The sequence below is a fragment of the Bufo bufo genome, chromosome 10, assembly GCF_905171765.1.
Source record: "Bufo bufo chromosome 10, aBufBuf1.1, whole genome shotgun sequence".
Classification (NCBI taxonomy): Eukaryota; Metazoa; Chordata; class Amphibia; order Anura; family Bufonidae; genus Bufo; species Bufo bufo.
This window is the reverse complement of record NC_053398.1, coordinates 146,013,478-146,026,041: the sequence shown is the minus strand read 5'-3', so window position 1 is coordinate 146,026,041 and position 12,564 is coordinate 146,013,478. Positions and strand designations below refer to the sequence as shown.

The following is a 12,564-nucleotide window of genomic DNA, read 5'->3' as shown; positions in this document are numbered from 1 at the left end:
CTGGCGGCCGGAGGCTACACAGCACCGCAAGGGAAGGAGCGAGCGGCCTCTGGTGGTCACTGGGCGCACTGCAGAATACCTCATCTCTAACCCGGCTGTCCGGTCACATTGTATTGTGAGGTAAAATCTGAACTACAGCATGACAGATTGTGAGGCATAACCTGAACTACAGCATGACAGACTGAGGTACAACCTGAACTACAGCATGACAGACTGAGGTACAACCTGAACTACAGCATGACTGACTGAGGTACAACCTGAACTACAGCATGACAGACTGAGGTAAAACCTGAACTACAGCATGACAGACTGAGGTACAACCTGAACTACAGCATGACTGACTGAGGTACAACCTGAACTACAGCATGACTGACTGAGGTACAACCTGAACTACAGCATGACTGACTGAGGTACAACCTGAACTACAGCATGACTGACTGAGGTACAACCTGAACTACAGCATGACAGACTGAGATACAACCTGAACTACAGCATGACAGACTGTGAGGCATAACATGAACTACAGCATGACAGACTGAGGTACAACCTGAACTACAGCATGACAGACTGTGAGGAATAACCTGAACTACAGCATGACAGACTGAGGTACAACCTAAACTACAGCATGACAGACTGAGGTACAACCTGAACTACAGCATGATTGACTGAGGTACAACCTGAACTACAGCATGACAGACTGAGGTACAACCTGAACTACAGCATGACAGACTGAGGTACAACCTGAACTACAGCATGACAGACTGAGGTACAACCTGAACTACAGCATGACTGACTGAGGTACAACCTGAACTACAGCATGACAGACTGAGGTACAACCTGAACTACAGCATGACAGACTGAGGTATAACCTGAACTACAGCATGACAGACTGAGGTACAACCTGAACTACAGCATGACAGACTGAGGTACAACCTGAACTACAGCATGACAGACTGAGGTACAACCTGAACTACAGCATGACTGACTGAGGTACAACCTGAACTACAGCATGACAGACTGAGGTACAACCTGAACTACAGCATGACAGACTGAGGTACAACCTGAACTACAGCATGACAGACTGAGGTATAACCTGAACTACAGCATGACAGACTGAGGTACAACCTGAACTACAGCATGACTGACTGAGGTACAACCTGAACTACAGCATGACTGACTGAGGTACAACCTGAACTACAGCATGACTGACTGAGGTACAACCTGAACTACAGCATGACTGACTGAGGTACAACCTGAACTACAGCATGACAGACTGAGGTACAACCTGAACTACAGCATGACAGACTGAGGTACAACCTGAACTACAGCATGACTGACTGAGGTACAACCTGAACTACAGCATGACAGACTGTGAGGCATAACCTGAACTACAGCATGACAGACTGTGAGGCATAACCTGAACTACAGCATGACAGTATGAAAATAAGAATTTTATTTTATCAGACCTCCATGTGAATGACCCCCAATAAGATCTCCATGTAAATGAGCTCCATGCTCAGATCAGATGAAACAACCACTTACCTACCCTGCTCCGGACGCCGCTGCTCCTCACATCTAGCGATCTTCTTCTTCCTGCTGTGACCCGACACCGCACAGTGTGAGGTCACAGAGCGCCGATATCCCCGCGCTGTGCGCAATCAGAGGCGCAGGAAGCGGGAGTACGTAGCTTGAGGAGCGCTGCATTCGCCGCTTCCCGGTCCTCCTGCACTAATGAATGCCTCCAGAATGGAAGCGCTCATTAGTATTCTCCCCATAAGACGCACTGACATTTCTCCCCCACTGTGGGCAGAAAAAAAGTGCGTCTTATAGAGTGAAAAATATGGTGCGTATTCAGTCCCTTTGGTAAACCCACGGCACGGAGGGCTATTGAGGGAGCGGTATAAGAACTGAGACGTCATTTTAACCCTTTTTTGGGACACACGTTTTCTCCTTTTTAATATAAATAAAAGTTACGTTTTAAATTAGGTCACAAACTGGTTCTTTATAGCGTTCAGCCATTTTTATCTTTTCTCAATTATAATCCCCCGGACCACCTTAGGGTCCCTTTTTGCCCTCACAACACGAGGCACAGTCTGTGCAGGGAGTAGATTGTGAGCCCTGAGGCGATAACCTGGTGCAGACCCCCCGGCCTGTGTGCCCAGTGCCCACGCTCCGGGGCAGTGTCCTCCGGCTCTGTGACCTGCTGACCCCGGACAGATCTGTGATTGCAACAGAGAGCAAAGTGTGATCTGTGCCGAGACCACGGGGTAAGAGCCCATAAAGCCCCAGAACGCAGAAGAAACACACGGCTCCAGCTCCTCATGGCCCCCACGGCGCTCTCTTTCCTCCTGTGGCCCCTCTTCCTGGGAGCCCTAGGATCAGGTGAAGTAAAAGCAGATCCTGCTCCTTCATTATTATTCTGTATTTGAGAACGCCATTGTTTCCAGGGCGCTGTACGTCCAGGGGGGTCCACATACATCATCTAAGACACCAGTACAACGGGCATGAAACTATGACGGGTGCAGAGGAGCTTACAATCTACAAGGGAAGGACCCAGTGGGTGAGGGTAGAAGCTGCTCGTCTGGCTGTGCGGTGGCAGCAGGGTCATTGCAGGTGGTCCAGAAGATTTGGGGGGCGCTCACGTGTGGATATGTGCTGCGCCTGCAGAATTGTGAGCCGAAAACCTTCTGCATTTTACAGTAGAAGCAATTGGGACGAGATCGAAACAAAACCACAGGCTCCACTGTATCTGATGCGGGCATCACCCTCTGTATGGTGGCAGTGCCAGATCACTGGCCCAAAGTCATTTCATTCCTTAAATCACACTTTTTTTTATGCCCATCTTTTCTTATTTTAATGCCACTTTTAACTGATTTACGTTAAGGACGGCTCACTGCAACGTTTTATGTTACTGTTGGTAAAGTGTCCTCAAAAATCCTTAAAAAACCCCATAAAAAATACAAATGATGTGAATAAGAAACCAACTTCAGCCTCGTTGTACACAGTGACTGCACCAGCAGAACAGTGAGTGCAGCTCTGGAGTATAATACAGGATGTAACTCAGGATCAGTACAGGATAAGTAATGTATGTACACAGTGACTGCACCAGCAGAATAGTGAGTGCAGCTCTGGAGTATAGTACAGGATGTAACTCGGGATCAGTACAGGATAAGTAATGTATGTACACAGTGACTGCACCAGCAGAATAGTGAGTGCAGCTCTGGAGTATAATACAGGATGTAACTCAGGATCAGTACAGGATAAGTAATGTATGTACACAGTGACTGCACCAGCAGAATAGTGAGTGCAGCTCTGGAGTATAATACAGGATGTAACTCAGGATCAGTACAGGATAAGTAATGTATGTACACAGTGACTGCACCAGCAGAATAGTGAGTGCAGCTCTGGAGTATAATACTGGATGTAACTCAGGATCAGTACAGGATAAGTAATGTATGTACACAGTGACTGCACCAGCAGAATAGTGAGTGCAGCTCTGGAGTATAATACAGGATGTAACTCAGGATCAGTACAGGATAAGTAATGTATGTACACAGTGACTGCACCAGCAGAATAGTGAGTGCAGCTCTGAAGTATAATACAGGGTGTAACTCAGGATCAGTACAGGATAAGTAATGTATGTACACAGTGACTGCACCAGCAGAATAGTGAGTGCAGCTCTGGGGTATAATACAGGATGTAACTCAGGATCAGTACAGGATAAGTAATGTATGTACACAGTGACTGCACCAGCAGAATAGTGAGTGCAGCTCTGGAGTATAATACTGGATGTAACTCAGGATCAGTACAGGATAAGTAATGTATGTACACAGTGACTGCACCAGCAGAATAGTGAGTGCAGCTCTGGAGTATAATACAGGATGTAACTCAGGATCAGTACAGGATAAGTAATGTATGTACACAGTGACTGCACCAGCAGAATAGTGAGTGCAGCTCTGAAGTATAATACAGGGTGTAACTCAGGATCAGTACAGGATAAGTAATGTATGTACACAGTGACTGCACCAGCAGAATAGTGAGTGCAGCTCTGGAGTATAATACAGAATGTAACTCAGGATCAGTACAGGATAAGTAATGTATGTACACAGTGACTGCACCAGCAGAATAGTGAGTGCAGCTCTGGAGTATAATACAGGATGTAACTCAGGATCAGTACAGGATAAGTAATGTATGAACACAGTGACTGCACCAGCAGAATAGTGACTGCAGCTCTGGAGTATAATACAGGATGTAACTGAGGATCAGTACAGGATAAGTACTGTATGTGCACAGTGACTGCACCAGCAGAATAGTGAGTGCAGCTCTGGAGTGTAATACAGGATGTAACACAGGATCAGTACAGGATAAGTAATGTATGTACACAGTGACTGCACCAGCAGAATAGTGAGTGCAGCTCTGGAGTATAATACAGGATGTAACTCAGGATCAGTACTGGATAAGTAATGTATGTACACAGTGACTGCACCAGCAGAATAGTGAGTGCAGCTCTGGAGTATAATACAGGATGTAACTCAGGATCAGTACAGGATAAGTAATGTATGTGCACAGTGACTGCACCAGCAGAATAGTGAGTGCAGCTCTGGAGTATAATACAGGATAAGTAATGTATGTACACAGTGACTGCACCAGCAGAATAGTGAGTGCAGCTCTGGAGTATAATACAGGATGTAACTCAGGATCAGTACAGGATAAGTAATGTATGTACACAGTGACCGCACCAGCAGAATAGTGAGTGCAGCTCTGGAGTAAAATACAGGGTATAACTCAGGATAAGTAATGTATGTACACAGTGACTGCACCAGCAGAATAGTGAGTGCAGCTCTGGAGGATAATACAGGATGTAACTCAGGATCAGTACAGGATAAGTAATGTATGTACACAGTGACTGCACCAGCAGAATAGTGAGTGCAGCTCTGGAGTATAATACAGGATGTAACTCAGGATCAGTACAGGATAAGTAATGTATGTGCACAGTGACTGCACCGGCAGAATAGTGAGTGCAGCTCTGGAGTATAATACAGGATTTAACTCAGGATCAGTACAGGATAAGTAATGTATGTACACAGTGACTGCACCAGCAGAATAGTGAGTGCAGCTCTGGAGTATAGTACAGGATGTAACTCAGGATCAGGACAGGATAAGTAATGTATGTACACAGTGACTGCACCAGCAGAATAGTGAGTGCAGCTCTGGAGTATAGTACAGGATGTAACTCAGGATCAGTACAGGATAAGTAATGTATGTACACAGTGACTGCACCAGCAGAATAGTGAGTGCAGCTCTGGAGTATAATACAGGATGTAACTCAGGATCAGTACAGGATAAGTAATGTATGTACACAGTGATTGCACCAGCAGAATAGTGAGTGCAGCTCTGGAGTATAATACAGGATGTAACTCAGGATCAGTACAGGATAAGTAATGTATGTACACAGTGACTGCACCAGCAGAATAGTGAGTGCAGCTCTGCAGTATAATACAGGATGTAACTCAGGATCAGTACAGGATAAGTAATGTATGTACACAGTGACTGCACCAGCAGAATAGTGAGTGCAGCTCTGGAGTATAATACAGGATGTAACTCAGGATCAGTACAGGATAAGTAATGTATGTACACAGTGACTGCACCAGCAGAATAGTGAGTGCAGCTCTGGAGTATAATACAGGATGTAACTCAGGATCAGGACAGGATAAGTAATGTATGTACACAGTGACTGCACCAGCAGAATAGTGAGTGCAGCTCTGGAGTATAGTACAGGATGTAACTCAGGATCAGTACAGGATAAGTAATGTATGTACACAGTGACTGCACCAGCAGAATAGTGAGTGCAGCTCTGGAGTATAGTACAGGATGTAACTCAGGATCAGTACAGGATAAGTAATGTATGTACACAGTGACTGCACCAGCAGAATAGTGAGTGCAGCTCTGCAGTATAATACAGGATGTAACTCAGGATCAGTACAGGATAAGTAATGTATGTACACAGTGACTGCACCAGCAGAATAGTGAGTGCAGCTCTGGAGTATAGTACAGGATGTAACTCAGGATCAGTACAGGATAAGTAATGTATGTACACAGTGACTGCACCAGCAGAATAGTGAGTGCAGCTCTGGAGTATAATACAGGATGTAACTCAGGATCAGTACAGGATAAGTAATGTATGTACACAGTGACTGCACCAGCAGAATAGTGAGTGCAGCTCTGGAGTATAATACAGGATGTAACTCAGGATCAGTACAGGATAAGTAATGTATGTACACAGTGACTGCACCAGCAGAATAGTGAGTGCAGCTCTGGAGTATAGTACAGGATGTAACTCAGGATCAGTACAGGATAAGTAATGTATGTACACAGTGACTGCACCAGCAGAATAGAGAGTGCAGCTCTGGAGTATAATACAGGATGTAATTCAGGATCAGTACAGGATAAGTAATGTATGTATGTATGTATACAGTGACTGCACCAGCAGAATAGTGAGTGCAGCTCTGGACTAAAAGATCACAGTCATAATATATTACATGGATTATTTTCTTATATGATGTGTGAAATACATATTATAACACTGCTGCTTACAGGTCCGGACAACGGTCACCCTCAGGTTGAGACACAGTACGGGAAACTGAGGGGGAAGACGCTGTCGGTGAAGGAGACAGACAGAACAGTCCACGCCTTCTATGGAGTTCCTTTCGCCAAACCTCCAGTGGGTCCATTACGATTTGCAGCTCCAGAACCCCCTGAATCCTGGAGCTCGGTCAGAGAGGCCCAAGAACATGCCCCTCTGTGAGTTATTGGTGATTACAATGATTTACCAGGTATCTGGTAGTGGAGCTGCACATGATGTCAATACTCATTTTACAACAAAATTTTTCTCAAACTCCAGATGTCAACAAAACCGCCGCGTCCTGGAACAAATTACGAGGATTCTGAATATTTCCTTGCCACCATTGTCAGAAGACTGCCTGTACCTAAATATCTTCACCCCAGCGGACAGAGAGAAAGGTCTCAAACTGCCCGTGAGTTACTTGTGATTAGGATTGTTGGTCTTACAAAGATAATTAAGGGGATCAGTACTATCGACAGTAGTGACCTGTGTCTCTCCGGCTGTTGTGTGACTATATAGATGGCAGTGACCTGTGTCTCTCCGGCTGTTGTGTGACTATATAGACAGTTGTGACCCGCGTCTCTCCGGCTGTTGTGTGACTAAATAGACAGTGGTGACCTGTCTCTCTCCGGCTGTTGTGTGACTATATAGACAGTGGTGACCCGTGTCTCTCCGGCTGTTGTGTGACTATATAGACAGTAGTGACCTGTGTCTCTCCGGCTGTTGTGTGACTATATATAGACAGTAGTGACTTGTGTCTCTCCGGCTGTTGTGTGACTATATAGACAGTAGTGACCTGTGTCTCTCCGGCTGTTGTGTGACTATATATAGACAGTAGTGACTTGTGTCTCTCCGGCTGTTGTGTGACTATATAGACAGTGGTTACCCACGTGTCTCCGGCTGTTGTGTGACTATATATAGACAGTGGTGACTTGTGTCTCTCCGGCTGTTGTGTGACTATATAGACAGTAGTGACCCGAGTGTCTCCGGTTGTTGTGTGACTGTATAGACAGTAGTGACCTGTCTCTCTCCGGCTGTTGTGTGACTATATAGACAGTGGTGACCTGTGTCTCTCCGGCTGTTGTGTGACTATATAGACAGTAGTGACCCGCGTGTCTCCGGCTGTTGTGTGACTGTATAGACAGTAGTGACCCGAGTGTCTCCGGTTGTTGTGTGACTGTATAGACAGTAGTGACCTGTCTCTCTCCGGCTGTTGTGTGACTATATAGACAGTGGTGACCTGTGTCTCTCCGGCTTTTGTGTGACTATATAGACAGTAGTGACACGCGTGTCTCCGGCTGTTGTGTGACTGTATAGACAGTAGTGACCTGTCTCTCTCCGGCTGTTGTGTGACTATATAGACAGTGGTGACCCGTGTCTCCGGCTGTTGTGTGACTATATAGACAGTAGTGACCTGTCTCTCTCCGGCTGTTGTGTGACTATTTAGACAGTGGTGACCCGCGTCTCTCCGGCTGTTGTGTGACTATATAGACAGTGGTGACCCACGTCTCTCTGGCTGTTGTGTGACTATATAGACAGTGGTGACCTGTGTCTCTCCGGCTGTTGTGTGACTATATAGACAGTGGTGACCCATGTCTCTCCGGCTGTTGTGTGACTATATATAGACAGTAGTGACCCGTGTCTCTCCGGCTGTTGTGTGACTATATATAGACAGTGGTGACCTGTCTCTCTCCGGCTGTTGTGTGACTATATAGACAGTGGTGACCCACGTCTCTCTGGCTGTTGTGTGACTATATAGACAGTAGTGACCCGTGTCTCTCCGGCTGTTGTGTGACTATATATAGACAGTGGTTACCCACGTCTCTCTGGCTGTTGTGTGACTATATAGACAGTGGTGACCCACGTCTCTCTGGCTGTTGTGTGACTATATAGACAGTGGTGACCTGTGTCTCTCCGGCTGTTGTGTGACTATATAGACAGTGGTGACCCACGTCTCTCTGGCTGTTGTGTGACTATATAGACAGTAGTGACCCGTGTCTCTCCGGCTGTTGTGTGACTATATATAGACAGTGGTTACCCACGTCTCTCTGGCTGTTGTGTGACTATATAGACAGTGGTGACCCATGTCTCTCTGGCTGTTGTGTGACTATATAGACAGTGGTGACCCATGTCTCTCTGGCTGTTGTGTGACTATATAGACAGTGGTGACCCACGTCTCTCTTGCTGTTGTGTGACTATATAGACAGTGGTGACCTGTGTCTCTCCGGCTGTTGTGTGACTATATATAGACAGTGGTTACCCACGTCTCTCTGGCTGTTGTGTGACTATATAGACAGTGGTGACCTGTGTCTCTCTGGCTGTTGTGTGACTATATAGACAGTGGTGACCTGTGTCTCTCCGGCTGTTGTGTGACTATATATAGACAGTAGTGACCTGTGTCTCTCCGGCTGTTGTGTGACTATATAGCTTAGTTTCATACCATGTTCTGTAACCCTGTCTGTACCATTTCTCTCCAGGTCATGGTATTTATTCATGGAGGAGGATTACAATTTGGTGGTGCAGGAATGTTTGAGGGGTATGCATTAAGTGCGTACGAGAATGTAGTTGTTGCATCCATCCAGTACAGACTGGGGTTCCTGGGATTTTTCAGGTGAGTGATCAATACAGTTGACTTTGTGACAAGAATGTATAAATGGGGGGAGGGCGGGAGTCAGGGCTGAATACAGAAAAGAGCAGAAACAGGAAGATGTAGTGACCCATCTGGCCCTGCAGGTGGCGATCAGTACTAACACAACAACCAAAACGCAGATGCTTTCTGCAGCTGATGGCGCCATCTAGAGGCTGAGAGCAGAGACGCACAGGACTCTCGTTATTTCACCGCTGATCTCTAAATGTCTGTGAAACATCTGGACGTTCTGACGCTCCTTATCATTTCTGTCCCAGCACCAGAGATAAACAAGTCCCAGGGAACTATGGATTCTTTGATCAGGTTGCGGCCCTCCGGTGGGTTCAGGAGAACATTGGGGATTTTGGAGGTGACCCCAATATAGTGACCATATTTGGTGAATCGGCGGGTGCGGTCAGTGTCTCACTCCTGGTAAGCTTCCCCGACTGTGATATCACTGGGAGATCCTTCAGCTCCCAGCATGCACTGCTCACCAGCCTGGTCTCCATAATGTCATGAGATCCCTGTGACGTCATGGCCGCTGCTCCCGCATCACTGACATCACCTTGTGTTTCATTTCCAATGACCACAGCTGCTGTCCCCAATGTCAAGAGGTCTCTTCCACCAAGCCATCGCTGAGAGTGGGGTCGCCCTAATTCCAGATCTGATGGAGGACAAACCCCAGGATCTCACCTCTACCCTGAAGGTAAGTACCCTGTCCACAAATACGGACACCAATCACCAGACACTGGCAACCAAGCATGGTGGAACCATGACAGAAAGTACTCAGATCACGGTGAACGGATAGGCGGCATTCTCAGTGATGTCACCGCTGATCTCTAGTGACGGACAGGCGGCATTCTCAGTGATGTCACCGCTGATCTCTAGTGAATGGATAGGCTGCATTCTCAGTGATGTCACCGCTGATCTCTAGTGATGGATAGGCGGCATTCTCAGTGATGTCACCGCTGATCTCTAGTAATGGATAGGCGGCATTCTCAGTGATGTCACCGCTGATCTCTAGTGATGGATAGGCGGCATTCTCAGTGATGTCACCGCTGATCTCAAGTGAATGGACAGGCGGCATTCTCAGTGATGTCACCGCTGATCTCTAGTGATGGATAGGCGGCATTCTCAGTGATGTCACCGCTGATCTCTAGTGATGGATAGGCGGCATTCTCAGTGATGTCACCGCTGATCTCTAGTGAATGGATAGGCGGCATTCTCAGTGATGTCACCGCTGATCTCTAATGAATGGATAGGTGGCATTCTCAGTGATGTCACCGCTGATCTCTAGTGATGGACAGGCGGCATTCTCAGTGATGTCACCGCTGATCTCTAGTGAATGGATAGGGAGCATTCTCAGTGATGTCACCGCTGATCTCTAGTGATGGATAGGCGGCATTCTCAGTGATGTCACCGCTGATCTCTAGTGATGGATAGGCGGCATTCTCAGTGATGTCACCGCTGATCTCAAGTGAATGGACAGGCGGCATTCTCAGTGATGTCACCGCTGATCTCTAGTGATGGATAGGCGGCATTCTCAGTGAGGTCACCGCTGATCTCTAGTGATGGATAGGCGGCATTCTCAGTGATGTCACCGCTGATCTCTAGTGACGGACAGGCGGCATTCTCAGTGATGTCACCGCTGATCTCTAGTGATGGATAGGCGGCATTCTCAGTGATGTCACCGCTGATCTCTAGCGATGGATAGGCGGCATTCTCAGTGATGTCACCGCTGATCTCTAGTTAATGGATAGGCGGCATTCTCAGTGATGTCACCGCTGATCTCTAGTGAATGGATAGGCAGCATTCTCAGTCATGTCACCGCTGATCTCTAGTGAATGGATAGGCGGCATTCTCAGTGATGTCACCGCTGATCTCTAGCGATGGATAGGCGGCATTCTCAGTGATGTCACCGCTGATCTCTAGTTAATGGATAGGCAGCATTCTCAGTGATGTCACCGCTGATCTCTAGTTAATGGATAGGCATCATTCTCAGTGATGTCACCGCTGATCTCTAGTGATGGATAGGCGGCAGTCTCAGTGATGTCACCGCTGATCTCTAGTGATGGATAGGCGGCATTCTCAGTGATGGCACCGCTGATCTCTAGTTAATGGATAGGCAGCATTCTCAGTGATGTCACCGCTGATCTCTAGTGATGGATAGGCGGCAGTCTCAGTGATGTCACCGCTGATCTCTAGTGATGGATAGGCGGCATTCTCAGTCATGTCACCGCTGATCTCCCAATGATCATGTAATATTGCAGGTTGTCAGTGAGGCTTCTGCCTGTGACTCAGCTTCGCTCCTGGATTGTCTGAGGAAGAAGACAGAAGAGGAGATGTCTGAGATTTCGGAATCCTTGGTGCGTGCTCTCTGTGGTTGTGGTGATGACGGCTGCGGCAGTGACGGTGACGCGGCTTTCTTCTCTCTGCTCAGGGTCCTATAGTGTTCTCTGGACGTGTTGATGGGACGTTCATCCCTAAAGCGGTTGCGGAGCTGTTGGCCGAGAAGACGGTGGCGCCCGTCCCCTTCATCGTTGGAGTTAACAATCATGAGTTTGGACATATGCTGCCCCGGGTGAGCCGCGGATTACCTCCGGCATGCGCTGCAGCAGCGTGGTCTGGCCGCAGGGAGTGGCGCTGTCGCAGGAATCCTCGCCCTGCTCATGGCTGTCTCTCTGTTTTGTGCCCAGGCCCATAACATCACCGGACTGAATGACGGGATGCCGCGAGATCGCGTGGTGCAAGTTCTCCGGAAATTCCCCATCATGGTGAGTGCACCCGCCGGTGGTTACAGCCTCCTCCCACCGCGTCACTCAGCGTAAGATTATATTTTGTAGAATGCCCGACCTGAGATCCTCTCCCTCGTGATGGACGAGTACTTCGGGAACACCACCGACCCCCTCCAAATCAGGGACGGCTTCCTGGACTTATGCGGAGATGTGATGTTCGTCATCCCAGCCATCAGCACGGCCAATTATCACCGAGGTACGAGGTCCGACAAGCCTCTGAGGCCACATGTGGAGCTCACAGCCATAGAAAGTGTCTTATAGTAATCCAGGGCAAGACTCTAGTCACACCCAAAGCTGCTGAGTTATATCTTACACTCCATTTACAGTCAGACCTGCTAATGACACAACGTCATATTCCAGTCACACTCTAATCACAGCAAAAACTGGAGTAACATCATGTTTTATACTCCAGTCACATCCAGAGCTGCTAGGTCACCATGTTGTATACTCCAGTCACATCCAGAGCTGCTAAATGACATCATGTTGTATACTCCAGTCACATCCAGAGCTGCTAAGTGACA

The 12,564-nt window shown here is 47.5% G+C and overlaps 1 protein-coding gene across 1 annotated transcript in view; it reads left to right on the top strand.

Moving 5' to 3' along the window:
- Positions 1–2,232: 2,232 nt before the first annotated feature.
- The window catches only part of LOC120981079 (carboxylesterase 5A-like), a 57,397-nt gene continuing 47,065 nt past the window's right edge, over positions 2,233–12,564 (top strand). The window contains exons 1-10 of the mRNA XM_040410559.1: positions 2,233–2,382; positions 6,597–6,801; positions 6,902–7,034; positions 9,100–9,233; positions 9,527–9,680; positions 9,841–9,954; positions 11,519–11,614; positions 11,689–11,829; positions 11,945–12,022; positions 12,092–12,239. Of these exons, the coding sequence (XP_040266493.1) occupies positions 2,322–2,382; positions 6,597–6,801; positions 6,902–7,034; positions 9,100–9,233; positions 9,527–9,680; positions 9,841–9,954; positions 11,519–11,614; positions 11,689–11,829; positions 11,945–12,022; positions 12,092–12,239 (1,264 nt within the window). The 5' untranslated portion in view covers positions 2,233–2,321. The remainder of the gene's footprint in view (positions 2,383–6,596; positions 6,802–6,901; positions 7,035–9,099; positions 9,234–9,526; positions 9,681–9,840; positions 9,955–11,518; positions 11,615–11,688; positions 11,830–11,944; positions 12,023–12,091; positions 12,240–12,564) is intronic.